The sequence below is a fragment of the Heteronotia binoei genome, chromosome 21, assembly GCF_032191835.1.
Source record: "Heteronotia binoei isolate CCM8104 ecotype False Entrance Well chromosome 21, APGP_CSIRO_Hbin_v1, whole genome shotgun sequence".
NCBI lineage: Eukaryota > Metazoa > Chordata > Lepidosauria > Squamata > Gekkonidae > Heteronotia > Heteronotia binoei.
Window position 1 is genome coordinate 17709775 of NC_083243.1, and position 17944 is coordinate 17727718.

The window sequence follows — 17944 nt, forward strand, 5'->3', positions numbered from 1 at the left end:
ATGGACCAATAGTATGATTCAGCACCAGGCAGGATGGCCCCAGAGCAAACTAATTTATGCAGTGGCCAGATCTCTCACGCATAACTTTAATGCCAGTAGCTCACCAAGTAGAATTTTTGCTCACAAGATCCTGCAGCGTAGAAGGAGCACTGAGGAGTACACAAGAACATGTGAGCCTGCCTGGTGCTGAATCATACTATTGGTCCATCAAAGTCAGTATTGTCCACTCAGGCTGGCAGCTGCTCTCCAGGGTCTCAGGCAGAGGTCTTTTGCATCACCTTCAGCCTGGTCCTTTTAATTGGAGATGCTGGGGATTGAACCTGGGACCTTCTGAGAGCCAGTTTGGTGTAATGGTTAAGTGTGCGGACTCTTATCTGGGAGAACCGGGTTTGATTCCCCACTCCTCCACTTGCAGCTGCTGGAATGGCCTTGGGTCCGCCATAGCTCTGGCAGAGGTTGTCCTTGAAAGGGCAGCTGCTGTGAGAGCCCTCTCCAGCCCCACCCACCTCACAGGGTGTCTGTTGTGGGGGAGGAAGGGAAAGGAGATTGTGAGCCGCTCTGAGACTCTTTGGAGTGGAGGGCGGGATATAAATCCAATATCTTCATCTACCTCACAGGGTGTCTGTTGTGGGGGAGGAAGGTAAAGGAGATTGTGTGCCGCTCTGAGACTCTTCGGAGTGGAGGGCGGGATAGAAATCCAATATCTTCTATCTTCTTCTTCTTCTGTATGGCAACCAGAATCTCTACCACTGAGCTACAGCCCCACTTGATGGCTTTCCAGGGTCTCAGGCAGAGGTCTTTTGCATCACCTTCAGCCTGGTCCTTTTAACTGGAGGTGCCAGGGTTTGAACCTGGGACCTTCTGTATGCCAAGCAGATGCTGTGCCACTGAGCCACAGCCCCTGCTTTCCCCGAAGTGTGTCTTTCCCCAAAGACATACCAGCCTTTCTCCAGAGTCATTCAAGCATGTCTTTTGTGACTTCTTTGGTACAAAACATACTTCTGAAACATCTAGGAGGCAACATTTTTGTGTTTGTGGGAACTTGGAAATAGCTGTCTCTTTCATTGGGGTGGAATTCTAGCAGGAGCTCCTTTGCATATTATGCCACACACCCCTGATGTAGCCAGTCCTCCAAGAGCTCACAAAAAAGAGCCTTGTAAGCTCTTGGAGGATTGGCTACATCAGGGGTATGTGGCCTAATATGCAAAGGAGCGCCTTCTGGAATTCTACCCCTGCTCCTTCATAGAAGGATGTTCGGGTTGGAACTTCCCTACCTACCTTTTGCAGTGACAACCCTATGGCAGCCATTTTGTGATTAGTCCCGTTTCCCATGACAACTGTTTTGTGGTGGCACCCAATACCTGTTCTTAAACTTCAAAGCTACTAGCAATCTCTGCAAGGTTAGGTATCCCTATGCTAGTTTTTCTTGCATTTGGAAATGGCTTCTTCTTCCAAGGGGAAAGCGTCCACAGGATCCAGCCCCATATCTCTGGCCGGCTCACTGGTTCTCTCCCCAGGTGATTAAATGGCGCTTTGTTCTGCATGTCCAGGGGTGTAATTCTAGCAGGAGCTCTTTTGCATATTAGGCCATATACCCTTGATGTAGCCAGTATTCCCAGAACTTACAAGGCTCTTTTTGGTAAGCTCTTGGAGGATTGGCTACATCAGGGGTGGCCTAATATGCAAAGGAGCTCCTGCTAGAATTCCACCCCTGTGCATGTCAAATTCCTTTTAGGTTAAAAAAAAAGTATACCTAACTTGGGTTGATTAGAGTTGTTTTATTTGGTTTTGGGAAAGAAACTGAACTTCACTCTTTGTTAACAATTTAATCTTGGCTATAACCTTGCCGGGAATTGTTCTTTGTTCTTTGGGCTGGCTGACTAGAGACTTGTAATAATTCTGTTTTGCGTTTTACTGGACTTTTATGCTTTTTGTTCCCTCCGTTGTTGGCGTAAGAAGAGAAGACTGCTGTTACTTGTGTAGACAAACTGAAGTGTTGTTCAGTCCAGATATACTTTTTCCCCCCTCTTGAGTAAAACTCTTGGTGTGGGAGGGATGTTCTATTGGTTTGTGGCAGAACTTCTCTGATGTCACCAGGAATTCCCTCTCCTTATTCCGAGCAGTTTCTTCACCTTTTAAAATGCAGCAAATAAGCTTTAAAAAGTGGACCGCCTGCTGGAAGCTTGTTGGACAGGGTGAGGCTGAGCCAGAATTTGATTTGCCAGTGTGCATGCCTGTCATTTCAGTTGTTAAGCTGGGCCTATGCCCAGTTGTGTGGTGGGAGGAACATGCTGTGAACTTTGGTCCCCCCCCCTCCCCTGCTTATATCTGCCTTGACCTTTCAGGATCAGAAACACATTGAAGGTTGGTGCTTACCAATAAGGTTTTAATCATCTGAGGGATACTCCACGTATTTAAAGCAGGGGTGTCAAACATGTGGCCCATGGGCCGGATGTGGCCTGGCCAGGGCTCAAATCTGCCCAACGAGCAATTTCCTTCTCCTGCTTTCTTTTCTAGGGTTGCTGCTGCCTGCTATTGCCATTCACCTGCTATTTCCATTTGACATTTGAAATAATCTTTATAAAGTTTATATCTCTGTACCTCATGTTACATTTTAAGGTTCACATGGCCCAGCCCAACATAGCAACATTTATTTCAGATCCATCTCTCATAATAAATGCGTTTGACCAGGGGTGGAATTCTAGCAGGAGCTCCTTTGCATAATAGGCCACACATCCCTGATGCAGCCAATCCTCCAAGAGCTTAGAAAAAAGAGCCTTGTAAGCTCTTGGAGGATTGGCTACATCAGGAGGGTGTGGCCTAATATGCAAAGGAGCTCCTGCTAGAATTCCACCCCTGAGTTTGACACTTCTGATTTAAAGTATAACAAGACAGAAACCTAACCAACGTGGGTTCTCATTGGGACTTTCTACAATGTATTTCAAAGTTGTTTTAAATGATTGAAATGTACTGGTTGATGACTGTAATGAACCTGAATTTGAACCAATGTGAAAACTCCTGGTGACCAGTCTGGTTTACAGCTCCAAAAAATTCCTGCATCAAAAATAACAACCACAGAAACGAATAAGGGAAAATGAGTGAAATGAATCAGTTTTGATGATTCAATAAAGAGATCCCTAATAGGAGCATGGAAGGTCAAGGGGTGAGGCAGGATACTGGAGGCCGTGATGGATGGTGAATATATGAATGAGACAGCCCTTTCTCAGTTGGTGGTTCTCCACGATCTCAGGCAGAGAAAAATCTTGCCTGGCACTTACTACCCAACTTCCTTGAACTGTAGATATTAAGGAATGAGCCAATGATGTGTGCTCTATAGCAGCAGTTCTCATCCTTTCCAGGATGGTGGCCCACAAGTCCAAATTTACTCGATATGGTGACCCTTCCAAGACAGGCTCAAGGTTTTTTTAGCGCCCTAGTTGAACGACGACTGTGGCACCCATTCCATTTCCTACAGTGGCTAACCAGATGTTTTTGAGAAGCCCACAAACATCTGGTCAAGGGGCGCAGCTGTCCCCTACTAATGCGAGTGGCATTCCAACATACATAATCTTTGCACGTGGAGGTTACCTTCCAGCCTTTGACCGCCATCTCCTTCTCAGTGACTCTCATTAGCCACCCCTGAGATTCTCCTCGCTCTAGTGACATATTTTACTTGATCATCATGTATATGCAGTGAAGAAAAAAAAGGGAAGATACTGTTTCTAGAGTCAGGTCTTGAAAACCAAGACAAAAAGAGAGCAGTCAAAATGGCAGGGGCAGCCACTAGGGAGGACTGCAAAGACCATTTTCAAAGACTTTGTGACTCACTTTTGGGTCCCAACTCATAGGTTGGGAAACACTGCTGCCTAGCACCACTTCCTGCCTGGTGCCCCATTTTTCATTGAGTCTCTTTCCTGACACGAGGAGGTGGAAAGATCTCCGTTTTCACTGAATGTTGTACTGTGAGCTGTCAAAAGTGTATCTGTGCGTGTCTTCTTCTCTCCCAGTAAACAGTTACGGGGAGGATGAGGATCTAACAACGTCCTCCGACAGCGACGACGAGGTGATAAAGCAGTTCGAGATCTCCGTCTCACGTTCCCAGAGCTTTCGGTCTGGAGTTTCCGAAAAAGGGACGCAGGCAGGTTCGGAGCGTAGGCCCAAATTCAACCGCTTGCTGTCGAGCCACGAAGAATACAGTACAGAGGGATCGGAATGCGAAGGTACTATCTGGCTCCACCTGACACGAGTGAAGTGGTTTTCTGTGGAGAATGGACAACCAAACCTGGACTTGATTCTGCTTTTGTATGGAATGCCCCCTGCTGTGCAGTTGAAGATTCAAGAGAGCCAGTTTGGTGTCGTGGGGAAGTGTGCGGACTCTTATCTGGGAGAACCGGGTTTGATTTCCCACTCCTCCACTTGCAGCTGCTGGAATGGCCTTGGGTTAGCCATAGCTATCGCACGAGTTGTCCTTGAAAAGGCAGCTTCTGTGAGAGCCCTCTCAGCCCCACCCACCTCACAGGGTGTCTGTTGTGGGGGGGGGGAGAAGTTATAGGAGATTGTAAGCCACTCTGAGTCTCTGATTCAGAGAGAAAGGCGGGGTATAAATCTGCATTCTTCTTCTGCTTGTTCTTCTTCTTCTTAGTACACCTTCCACCTAATCCAAAGCCCTGGAGCTTGCATGCATTTATTAGTTATGTGTCTACATTCTGTGTTAAAGATCCCAATACACAGACATAACCTTCCATGAAAGATCTTGCCATGAAAAGTTTTGCCTGCCAGGAGGATTCCATAGGTGTCTGTACATCTCCTGCCGAAACTCTCAGAAGTTATTAATTACCTCAAAAACTTTGTCAGAAAGCGCCATCTCAGCTGACGTATAGGCAGCCCTGTACGGTTTTCGAGGCAAGAGATGTTCAGAGATGATTTACTATGGCCTGCTTTTACGTAGCAACCCTGGACTTCCTTGGTGGTCTCCCATCCACATACTAACCAGAGACTAACCCTGCTTCGTTTCTGTCAAGATCAGATCTGACAAGATCAGGCTCTCCCGGGCTACCCTCCTCAAGAACTTTATGTCCCAAAACTGCCCCCCATATCACCTGCAAAGGATTCTGGGATGTGTCCTTCTGGACAGATCAGCTGAATAGGGAGAGTACTGGCAGGGAAAGTTGCCTACTTCCTGGTGAATAAAAGTCCTGTCTCTTTAACAGAGGCTTCATGAGATGTTATTTACTTCCACGTCACAGAAAGCTTCACCTGCCCATTTCCGCCCATTAAGCCTCTGTTCATGGCTTCTGTGCAGCCCCACTTCAGTGGGGTAGGGGGACTGCCTGAGGACAAGCCTTGCGTGGAAAAGATTTCCAAGCTTCCTAATACACTAGAAGCGTCCCACCTCCCTCAGGTGCTTTCCTGCCAAAAAGATCAACTGACTGGGAGGAGGGGCTCTACTCCCTCAGTTCTCTTTTTGCTGCCAGAGAGAGAGAGAGGATCTCCACTGCTGTTCTCTGTCTTTTTCCTCACCTCAGTTTTGAGGGTGAGGAGATTTTTTTTTTCTCTCAACGATTTTTCCTTTTTGTCATCATGATAAACGACCATTCTCTGTACCTTGGCTACCTAGGATTCATACAGCAGAGCATTTTGACTCTGTCGTGTGCTCTAGAATGTGCCTCAGTTTTACCCTGCATTTGACGGCAACAGGGGAAAGACCTTTCCAGAAAGTTTGCTTGCCGTTCCCTCATTCCGTAGATCCCCTGGCTGCAGAACCCCGTGATCTTTCAGAACACAATTTAAAAACTGCAGGGTTATGCAGCGTTCAGCCCCACTGTAAACCCCCTCCAACTGCATTTCTTAATAATCTTGATACATTTTTTAAAAAGTTTAAATGAAACCTTGGCTGAAGCCCAAATCCGTAAAACACTTAGGGGTATGTGTGGGAGGCGTGTGATTTAATTTCTCTGCAGAGAAGCATTTCTATTCTAAAAGCCTGTGGCATTTCCATTTATTTATTTATTTAAAGCTTGATTTTTTTTTTTAAAGAGCCCTGCTTTTCATCCAATGGCTCTGATGGATGTCCCTGCATTCCAAATATGTCAAACACCAGCGTGTTAATTTTAGAGCGACAATCTGTTATGTACGCAAGTCCCACTGATTTTTCAGTGCAACTGAAAATTTGCGTAATTGGATGAAGGATTGATGGCTGCAGTCCTTAGTGTCTGTGCCCTGTAAGTTGTTTCTGGGTGCTGAGGGGAACTCCCCTGGCCCCTCGGTGCCCAGAAACAACGCAACACTTTCAGTCCTGGGCACTCTCCGAACTCAGAGAGCGCCCGGGACTGAAAGTGGCATGCTGCGTTGTTTCTGGGCTCTGAGGGGTTGGATGAAGTCCCCCAGCCCCTCAGCGCCCAGAAACAATGGCGCTTTTAGCCCTGGGCACTCTCTTAATTAGGAGAGTGCCCAGGACTGAAAGCGGCATTCTGAGTTATTTCTGGGCTCTGAGGGGTCGAAGTCCCCCGGGCCCTCAGCACCCATAAACAACACGGCACTTTCAGTCCTGGGCACTTTCCAAACTTGGAGAGCACCCAGGACTGAAAGCGGCGTGCCGTGTTGTTTCTGGGCACTGAGGGGTCGGAGGAAGTCTCTCGGCCCCTCAGTGCTTAGAAACAATGGCACTTTCAGTCCTGGGTGCTCTCCGAACTCAGAGAAAGCGGCGTGGCACGTTGTTTCTGGGCTCTGAGAGGTCGGAGGAAGTCCTCCGGCCCCTCAGCACCCAGAAACAATGGCACATGATGATGCCATCTCTGTGTTTTCGAGGGGGGCAGTTGGGCATGCTTCGGGGTTCTGCCTTGGGCGGCAGAACCCCACACGCCAGCCCTGCTGCCAAACAGCTTATTGCACACATACAGCCTCAGCTAGGGAGCCCCATGGCACAGAGTGGCAAGCTGCAGTACTGCAGTCCAAGCTCTGCTCACAACTTGAGTTCGATCCCGGCAGAAGCCGGGTTTAGGTAGCAGGCTCAAGGTTGACTCAGGCTTCCATCCTTCTGAAGTTGGTAAAATGAGTACCCAACTTGCCAGGGTTAAACTATTGATGACTAGGGAGGGTAATGGCAAACCACCTGATTAAAAGTCTGCCAAGGAAACATGATGTGATGTCATCCCATGGGTTGGTAATGACTTGGTGCTTGCACAGGGACTATCTTTACCTTTTTAGCCTCAGCTAACTACATGGCTTGTGCTGTGCTTACAGCCTAGTATACGCTGCTCAGTTAGATGAACATGTTGGAATAATTTCTCAACAGGTTATGGGCCCAGCAGGTACAACAATCATGACTGAAGAAGCCCTTGGGGTCCTGACTAAAGGACTAATTTGACCTGTTTCTTTCGTTGTCATTAGAATGGATAATTTTTATGTAGTGAATTCAGTGTTCAGGTTAGGAATTCAGAAGTCTGTCATGCCTAGTTAGCACATCTAAGAGCCAGACTGTTGATGGTTAAAAGACACAAACACATTTGCAAGGAATGATAGAGGTGTTGATATAAATCCCTCCAAATATTATTTTTCTCTCCTTAAATGTGTTAGATCTGGATGGGTTCAGCCAACTGAGTTACCAAGACAACCTGTCTTATCACGAGGATGACCGCCTCTCCTTCGATTCAAGAACTGCGTCGGAGAGCAGGGGCTCTGGTCAGCCCAAAGACCCCGAAATGGAGGGCAGTGCAACACCCAGCCTCAGCCGTCAAGAAACTGAAGGCAGTTTGGAAATGGAAACAGCCTTTAGTAATCAAGCCTTTGAAGGAAACGACGCAACAGATAGCTCATCAGCCTGGACCCCAGAGGTAGGACAGAGAGAGACCCTCTTACATAAGGGTGTTTTGATTCTCGTAGGCTATAATCTTTGACGATTGTTGTCTGACAGCTTGAGAGCCTAAAAGCTGTGAGTGTTGTTTGAGTCTGTTTTGCATTGAGTAGCTGTCTACAGATTGTGTTCAAAGTGCTGTATAGAGTGAACAAGTGAGACCCCATGATACTCATGGGGAATCCCAGCTCCCCTCTCCCATTTTTTCACTGGACTCCCATGCAGTCTCTGGACCCACCACTTCCCCTAACCCCCACTCTCGGCAGCTCACCCAGAGTTGCTCTGTGCAGGTCTGCTGAGGCTTCCTTCCCCTCCTCCCTGCTCTCAGTGGTTTGCTCACCTTCACTACCCCCCCCACCCGCAGCATTGTCAGGGAGCTGCTCAGGCCTCAGATTCAGTGGGAGCTCACAGGAGCACAGCAACTCTACCTTTCTGAGAATTCCACCTCCTCCTTCTGAGAGTTCCTCCTCCTAATTCTGGGAGTTCCATCTCCTCCTGAGAGTTCCTCCTCCTTCTTCTGAGAGTTCCTCCTCCTCCTTCTGAGAGTTCCACCTCCTTGTCCATTGAATAGTAGGTGCAGCTGCATAACAATCCCTGGATGAGCTCCACCACCTATTTTTCTACAAAATGACTCCTGGAGCTGCTCAGATGTGGGCCCACAATATGGGGAGGGGGAATTCCCTCTCCTTCATTTTTATGCCAGGCCCATCACAACTCAGGGGCTTTGTTGGCTAGGTGGTCTCTGCTGCCGGGTATAGTGGGGCTCTCAGGCTGTGTGACCCCAGCTGGGCTCAGTGCAATTCACAGTGGCTGCCAGTGGCATGCCCCATGAGGCTACCAGGCTAACACTGCCAGGCCCAGGACAGCTTCCCTGTCCCCCCAGCGAACACTGGAGGTAATTGGAAGTGCAGAAAACACAACTTTATTTTTTTAAGAGGAAAGGAAAAAGCTTTTGTTGTTGTTGAAGATGTCAAGACAGTGTACGATTGCAATAAAAAAGGCCAACGCCATGCTGGGAATTATTAGGAAGGGAATTGAAAACAAATCTGCCAGTATCATAATGCCCCTGTATAAATCGATGGTGCGGTTTCATTTGGAATACTGTGTGCAATTCTGGTCACCACACCTCAAAAAGGATATTATAGCATTGGAAAAAGTGCAGAAAAGGGCAACTAGAATGATTACAGGTTTGGAACACTTTCCTTATGAAGAAAGGTTAAAACGCTTGGGGCTCTTTAGCTTGGAGAAACGTCGACTGCGGGGTGACATGATCGAGGTTTGCTAGATTATGCATGGGATGGAGAAGGTAGAGAAAGAAGTACTTTTCTCCCTTTCTCCCAATACAATAACTCGTGGGTACTCAATGAAATTGCTGAGCAGTCAGGTTAGAATGGATAAAAGGAGGTACTTCTTCATCCAAAGGGTGATTAACATGTGGAATTCACTACCACAGGAGGTGGTGGCGGCTACAAGCATAGCCAGCTTCAAGAGGGGGTTAGATAAAAATATGGAGCAGAGGTCCATCAGTGTCTATTAGCCACAATGTGTATGTATATATATATATATATACATACACATTGTGGCTAATAGACACATTATATATATATATATATATATATATATATATATATATATATATATATATATATATATATATATATATATATATATATATATATATATATAAATTTTTGTCCACTGTGTGATACAGAGTGTTGGACTGGATGGACCGTTGGCCTGATCCAACATGGCTTCTCTTATGTTCTTAAGATTTTAGATTTTTTTTCTAAGTTACATTAGACTACTCTAGGAATTACTGGAAATTCTGTGGTAGTCTTCAGTCGAGAGATTTAAATCTGTACTGAACGTTGGCTAGGGGGTGATAACGATCTAGTCTAACAAATATATTCCACAATGAAAATGTTGGAAGTAGCAGAATGCCTTTATTAATAGCTATTCAACAAGAAATGATTGCACCCTGCAATACTCCTCCTAAGCTGTGGAGTCTTGTTAGCAAAAATTCTACTTTGTGAGCTACTGGGACTAAAGTTGAGAGCTGCTGCATAAATTGGTTTGCTCTGGGGCCATCCTAACTGAGCTAAGACAAAAATGAGAGAGCCAGAGGCTAAATAACTATGAGCTAGGTCACATTAACTCAGCTTAGAGGGAACACTGGCACCCACCCATCCCAATTTGGCAGCTTTGGAGCGAAGGCAGCCATTGAATCATTCACGTTCTTGCTTGAACTCGCCAGTGCATGATCCGCTCTGACCGATGAGACACCAACCCTTACAAGATTATGCATGGGATGGAGAAAGTAGAGAAAGAAGTCCTTTTCTCCCTTTCTCACAATACGAGAACTCATGGGCATTCAATGAAATTGCTGAGTAGTCAAGTTAAAACAGATAAAAGGAAGTCCTTCTTCACCCAAAGGGTGATTAACATGTGGAATTCACTGCCACAGGAGGTGGTGGCAGCTACAAGCATAGCCAGCTTCAAGAGGGGATTGGATAAAAATATGGAGCAGAGGACCATCAGTGGCCATTAGCCACAGTATATAGATATATATGTGCGTGTGCATGTGCGTATACACACACACACATATATATTGGCCACTGTGTGACACAGAGTGTTGGACTGGATGGGCCATTGGCCTGATCCAACATGGCTTCTCTTATGTGTGACACAGAGTGTTGGACTGGATGGGCCATTGGCCTGATCCAACATGGCTTCTCTTATGTTCTTATGTGACACAGAGTGTTGGACTGGATGGGCCACTGGCCTGAACCAACATGGCTTCTCTTATGTTCTTATGTGTGACACAGGGTATTGGACTGGATGGGCCATTGGCCTGATCCAACATGGCTTCTCGTATGTTCTTATGAGACACAGAGTGTTGGACTGGATGGGCCATTGGCCTGATCCAACATGGCTTCTCTTATGTTCTTATGTGACACAGAGTGTTGGACTGGATGGGCCACTGGCCTGACCCAACATGGCTTCTCATATGTTCTTATGTAACCCTTACCTTCTCTGGAAACTGAGCGTGTTCAAAAGTTATGGGGCTCTTTCATTTTGTACAAATTTCATTTCCTCTCTGTTAAAATTATGCCTCCTTTCATCACAAACTGAAAGGTGGCGACCTTTTTAAGTGAACTCTTCTTGAGGTGGCCACAGTCTCGTCCTCAAGTCCTTTCTGTATAAATTGCTGCATGTCAGACAAGTGCCAGACCTCCCTGTGCCCCCCCCCAGCACAGAGTAAATATACATACATACATATAGATAGATATAGATAGTAATCGCGCACAAAAGTAGCAAGATCGCTGGATACACTTGGATTCCATCCCATCTTCCCGCAACTTGGGTTCTCTTCGAGCGGCATTGTGTGACTGAAGTAGAAGGCTGAGTTTTGACATTCTAAAAATATTTTGGTCTCTCTGGACTCCATTCAAACACCCACCTATTCAGAAATAAGAAAACTACCCTTTGGCATCGGAATCACAAGTACAGTTTCAGGGCCTTTCTCATAATTGCTTGACTTGTCAGATGGTTGTTGTTCTCCCACCACCACCCTTCCCTTTCTTTCCTTTCCTCCATAGACCTATTTTTCATTTCCACTGTCGCATAATAATAATAAAAAAATTGTATCGAAGGGCGCATTCAATAGAATCTGGCCTTTAGAATGTGTTCCGGCTGCCGCGCAACCTCGCACAAAGAACTTCGCTTCGTGTCCTTGATAGATAAGATGTTCAGCAAGCATTTCTGGGGGAAGGAAGGGGAAAATAGGGTGGGATAGTATCCTGGGACTCAAACCAAAAGCCCTCTATGTGGGGCTCACTTGCACCCTCAGGAGTGCTGGTCAGAGGAGGAATTGCGGGCAGCTCAAATCAAAATACGGTGTCACCAAAGGGTAACTGAGACAGTGAAACTACAGTGATGCTTATAGTTCACAAATGCACAGCATAACTAATATGAGATACAAGTGGGAATTGTCGGATACAAGTAGAAGCAGAGACCCCTAAGTTCCACCTTCTGACTGGGATATAGAGACTCAGGGATCTTCATTCCTGGATGTATCTTATGAAGGGAACTTGGACTCTTGCAAATGTATGCCCCTCTAATCTTGTTGGTCTTTGAGGCGCTACTGGACTCGAATCTTGCTCTTCTTCTGCAGACTGACATGGCCACCCAGGGCTTTTTTTAAGCAGGAACGCACAGGAACACAGCTCCAGCTGGCTTGGCCAGGGCCCTAGCTCAAAAAACGGTATCCAGCAGAGGGAAGGCACTAGGCAGCCATGCGCTCCCAGATCATGCGCTCCATCCTCTCTGCTGCCTTCAGCCTGCAATGGGCTTGCAAAGAGAGTGAGAAACACAGAGCCGCCCACGAGCGCCCCCTCCTGGGAGAAGCTAGGTCTGCTGCTGTCTGTTCTGCCGCACGTGGCTCTCTCTCTCTGGCCGTGTTTGGTGGCGGGTGAAACAAGGTCTCTCATTGGGCTGTGTGAGGACACACATCCACGAAATGCATCCGATGGCACTGTACTGTTCTGTATCAATATGCGAAAAGTAACCTACTGAACGGGTGATGCTACTTCCGCTGATGTCAGGGGTGTGTGGCCTAATATGTAAATGAGTTTCTGCAAAAAAAGCTCTGTGGCTACCCATCTGAAACTAGCTCAGTTTCTATCGGCAGGGTTACCCTCACCTCTGCCCGTAATCTTGGGAGTCGTATGAGCTTGGAAAGCCATCTCCAGAAAAGTCCCAAGATCTGTTGCACTCCCTCAGTCTGGATAATGCGTTGCTTGTGGTGAGTGGGGCTGGGCTAAAATTTCCTTTCCCTTCCTCTCCCCACACCAGATCATCCCGTGAGATAGGTGGTGCTGAGAGAGCTGTGAGAGGACTGCTCTTGAGAGAACAGCTTTGAGAGAACTGTGACTGACCCAAGAGTACCCTGCAGCTTTATGAGGAGGAGGGAATCAAACCCAACAACAGGGCACAGAGGCTGAGGCCTTTTCCTGAGGTTGACTCCTAGCTCTGGGATTCAAATGATTAGATGCTAGGCTTAATGGACTACAGGTCTAATCCAGCAGGGCTCTTCTGATGTTCTTATGAAGGCCTTGGCCTCTGTGTCCTTCTGTTGGCCTTCCAGAGGAACTGGTTGACCACTGTGTGAGACAGGATGTTGGACTAGATGGGCCATTGGTCTGATCCATCAGGGCTCTTCTGAGTTCTTATGAAGGCCTCAGCCTCTGTGCCCTGTTGTTGGCCTTCCAGAAGAACTGGTTGGCCACTGTGTGAGACAGGATGCTGGAGCAGATGGACCCCTGGACTGATCCAGCAGGGCTCTTCTGATGTTCTTATGAAGGCCTCGGCCTCAACGCCCTGCTGTTGGCCTTCCAAGGCCTCGGCCTCTATGCCTTGCTGTTGGTCTTCCAGAGGAACTGGTTGGTCACTGTGTGAGACAAGATGCTGGACTAGATGGACCACTTGTCTGATCCAGCAGGGCTCTTCTGATGTTCTTATGAAGGCCTCGGCCTCTATGCCCTGCTGTTGGCCCTCCAGAGGAACTGGTTGGCCACTGTATGAGACAGGATGCTGGACTAAATGAGCCATTGGTCTGATCCAGTAGGGCTCTTCTTATGTTTCCACTGGAGTCAAAGGAACACAGACAATTTAGAGCTGCCCGTTTCTGTCAACTGCTAAGCGGTTTGGACAACGGAACACATTTTAATTTACCCCTCATCTCCTCCTGGTCTGAGCATCTTGTTGACTTAAACCAGGTATGGTGGCCCAATCAGAGCTTAAATGTACCTTTTTTGCTTTGCTGCTTTCTTTGCACTTCAAAAATAGATGTGTAGGTGTGTGTTGAATGCCAGTCAGTTGTCCAGCACCCAGCGGGCCACAGCCTACAGTGTGTGTGTTGCAAATGAGCCAGGCGGCTGGCGAGCCTGGGTTATTTTCCTCGCTGCGTGCCCTGCTCTCGTACATCACATGCTCATGTTTAAATAGAAAGGAGTGATCTCTATAGCAACCCATTCTAGTCTGAGATTAAAAACCACCTTTGCACAGAAAACAGAACATGCCCAGGAATCGGTAAGCCAAGCACCTGTCGCTTCCCCCCCACCTTCTTCGAGCACGGCCCCCTCCACCCTTCCTCTCATTGTTGTATAACCAAAATATATGGTTGGTACGAAGGCAGAGAAGGCTTAACTGGGCAGAGTCCCTTCAGAACACGCAAGGACATTTATCAAATCACTAAGACACAAACTTTAACGCAGACATTTTGCTTTTGAGTAAATGGTCAGATCCTACAAAAAAACTCGTTAAAAAACGAAACCATACTTATTCTGTTATCAGTGGCATGTGCAATGCTTGCTGCAAAATGGATATCACAGTTGCTGCCAACAATAACTGAATGACAACATTGGCCTTGGGAACGTTTTATATTAAGCAAGGTTTCAAATAACATACAATTAACTTCCTCGGATACTTATGATACTAAGTTCATACGAATTTGGTTTCCTGTAGAAGAAGAAGAAGAAGAAGAAGAAGATATTGGATTTATATCCCGCCCTCCACACCGAAGAGACTCAGAGTGGCTCACAATCTCCTTTACCTTCCTCCCCCACAACAAACACCCTGTGAGGTGGGTGGGGCTGAGAGGGCTCTCACAGCAGCTGCCCTTTCAAGGACAACCTCTGCCAGAGCTATGGCTGACCCAAGGCCATGCTAGCAGGTGCAAGTGGAAGAGTGGGGAATCAAACCCGGTTCTCTCAGATAAGAGTCCGCACACTTAACCACTACACCAAACTTGCTCTGTAGTTGAGTATTTATCTGTAGTTGAGTATTTATCTGGTTGCGAAATAATTCCGCGTAATCCAATTTATGTGAAAATGCTATATTTTTAATTTTCTTTTTATTTTCCGAAAATTTTATCATTGCACATTCCGTAACATAAGGTAGCTATTGCTGATATGCTATGTCGCTATGTAAATATGTTTATAATAGTTAATAAAGCAAGTTTGAACAACAGAAAATTTTTTTAGTTTAATTTAATTTAATTTTTCGATTTATACCCCGCCCTATCCCGCAAGCGGGCTCTGGGCAGCTTACAACATTAAAAAACAAACTACATCCAAACTAAATAATCTCATAATTACAAAATTAACAGAAACCTTGATCCACATCATTGGCAACACATCATAAACCATATATAGAAGAAGAAGTATTGCAGATTTATACCCCGCCCTTCTCTGAATCAGAGACTCAGAGCGGCTTACAATCTCCTTTATCTTCTTCCCCCACAACAGACACCCTGTGAGGTGGGTGGGGCTGGAGAGGGCTCTCCCAGCAGCTGCCCTTTCAAGGACAACCTCTGCCAGAGCTATGGCTAACCCAAGGCCATTCCAGCAGGTGCAAGTGAAGGAGTGGGGAATCAAACCCGGTTCTCCCAGATAAGAGTCCACGCACTTAACCGCTACACCAAACTGGCTGGTAGTGTTCAGCATAATATAAACACTTAGATAGTAAGGTGCTAATAAGGTGCTGGGGGGAGCAATGACTTCAGGGGACATCCACTGGATCATTCAAAGCCTGGCGGAAAAGCTCCGTCTTACAGGCCCTGCAAAACTTGAATAAGTTCTGCAGGGCTCAGATCTCCAGCGGAGCTCATTTCACCAGGTGGGGACCGAGACCAAAAAGGCCCTGGCCCTTGTTGAAGCCAGTCGGGTGTCCTTAGAATCCTAGAATCCTAGGGTAGGAAGGGACCTCCAGGGTCATCTAGTCCAACCCCCTGCACAGTGCAGGAAACCCACAAATACTTACCCCAGATTCACAGGATCTTCATCGCTGTCAGATGGCCATCTAGCCTCTGTTTCAAAACCTCCAAGGAAGGAGAGCCCACCACCTCCCTAGGAAGCCTGTTCCACTGAGGAATCACTCTAATGGTCAGGAAGTTCTTCCTAATGTTGAGCTGGAAACTCTTTTGATTTAATTTCAACCCATTGGTTCTGGTCCTACCTTCCGGGGCCACAGAAAACAATTCCGCACCCTCCTCTCTACGACAGCCCTTCAAGTACTTGAAGATGGTGATCCTATCACCTCTCAGCCACCTCTTCTCCAGGCTAAACATCCCCAGCTCCTTCAACCATTCCTCATAGGATTTGGTCTCCAGACCCCTCACCATCGTCATCGCCCTCCTATGGACCCGTTCCAGCTTGTCTATATCCTTCTTAAAATGTGGTGCCCAAAACTGAACACAATACTCCAGGTGAGGTCTTCCCAGAGCAGAGTAACCAGGGATCACAAGATGTTGTGCAGCTGACTTCAGAACCCCAGGGGCGGGGGCTCATATGGGGAGAGGCCATCCCGAAGATATCCACACAAGGAGATCATTACGATCCCTGGGACCAAACGGGAGGTTTGGATGGGCGTTTTTATAGCTTGCCCTGAAGCCGTAATGCAGAACAGCACAAAATTAAAGCGGCCTCCCAGATTGTGACTTAACGGTAGAAAAAAGGTATTCTGCCGCAAAACGGGTAACAGGTAGGGCAAGGTGGGTAGCCGTGATGGTCTGCAGTAGAAAAGCAAATTTTGAGTCCAGTCACACGTTAAGGACCAACGAGATTTTTCCAGGGTACAAGATTTCAAGAGTCGCAAGTTTGGCAGTGGGAGCTTTGACTCTTGAACGCTGATACCTTGGGAAATCTCGTCGGCCTTCAAGGCACTATTGGACTCGCGTCTTCCTGTCATAGGACAAGTTCCTGCCTGTGATCTCTCCAAACTGTGGCTCGGGAGCCACCCTCACCACCCCTTCAGCTGTCTCGGAGAAGGCATTTCTCTCTTGAAATCACCTCTCCAAGCCAAGCCAGCTGATGGCTTGAGAGAGAGAGGGCAGGAAGGGTTGCATCAGTGCTTCGTTCCTGTGGCCCTTTCTTACATGTCCAGGGAAATGCTGGTTGCCATGGGGGTCAGAAAGCAATTTTCTCCAGGCCAGTTTGGCCAAGGATCCTGGAAGGGTTTTTGCCATCTTTTGGGCATGGAGCAGGGGTCGCTGAGTGTGAGTGTGGGGCGAGGCGTTTGTGAATTTCCTGCATTGTGCAGGGGGTAGGACTAGATAACCTTGAAGTAGGCTTGCCAATCCCCAGGTCCCAGCGGGGGTTCTTCCGCTTTCCCAGGCTCCTTCCCACCATCAGTCAGCTGGCCGGCGGGGGGAAGCCCCGCCCCCAGAGGACCATGTGCCTTTCCGCCTCCGGAGGCTTCAGTCTCCGATTGAAAGGCTTCCTCTTGGGATGGTGTGTCTGTGTTATTTGGAAGAAGTTGGCAGCAACTCGTGAGCAGAGAGGCCAATCCCCTGCTTCAGAGTCGCCAGAAACGGGGTGGGAGAGGGAAACGTCTGCTGAGCACTTCATTATTCTCTATGTGGAGATTGATTCTCATAGGGTATAATGGAGAATTGATCTGGAGGTTTCGGGGGCTCTGGGGGAGCTGTGTTTTGAGGTAGAGGCATCAAATTTTCAGTATAGTATCTAGTGCCTCTCCCCAAAGTACCCCCCAGGTTTCAAAACGATTGGACCAGGGGGTCTAATTCTATGAGCCCCGAAAGAAGGTGCCCCTATCCTTCATTATTTCCTATAGAAGGAAGACATTTTAAAAAGTGTGCTGTCCCTTTAAATGTGATGGCCAGAACTCCAAGGAATTCAATTATGCTTGTCACACCCTTGTTCCTGGCTCTGCCCCCAGTGTCTCCTGGCTTCACCCCCAAAGTCTCCTGGCTCCACCCCCAAAGTCCCCAGATTTTTCTTGAATTGGACTTGGCAACCCTACCTTGGAGGTCTCTTCCAACTCTATGATTCTACCTCACAGGGTGCCTCTTGTGGGAAGAGGAAGGGAAGGAGATTGTAAGACGCTCTGAGACTACTTCGATAAGTGAAGGGCAGGGTATAAAACCAACTCTTCTCCTTCCTTCCTTCCTTCCTTCCTTCCTTCCTTCCTTCCTTCCTTCCTTCCTTCCTTCCTTCCTTCCTTCCTTCCCTCCTTCCTTCCTTCCTTCCTTCCTTCCTTCCTTCCTTCCTTCCTTCCTTCCTTCCCTCCTTC

General features: G+C 47.3%; 1 protein-coding gene across 1 annotated transcript in view; it reads left to right on the forward strand.

Annotated features, from left to right (window-relative positions):
- The window catches only part of SYT16 (synaptotagmin 16), a 171417-nt gene that overhangs the window by 138336 nt on the left and 15137 nt on the right, over positions 1–17944 (forward strand). The window contains exons 3-4 of the mRNA XM_060262871.1: positions 4008–4220; positions 7576–7832. Coding sequence (XP_060118854.1) covers positions 4008–4220; positions 7576–7832 — 470 coding nt within the window. The remainder of the gene's footprint in view (positions 1–4007; positions 4221–7575; positions 7833–17944) is intronic.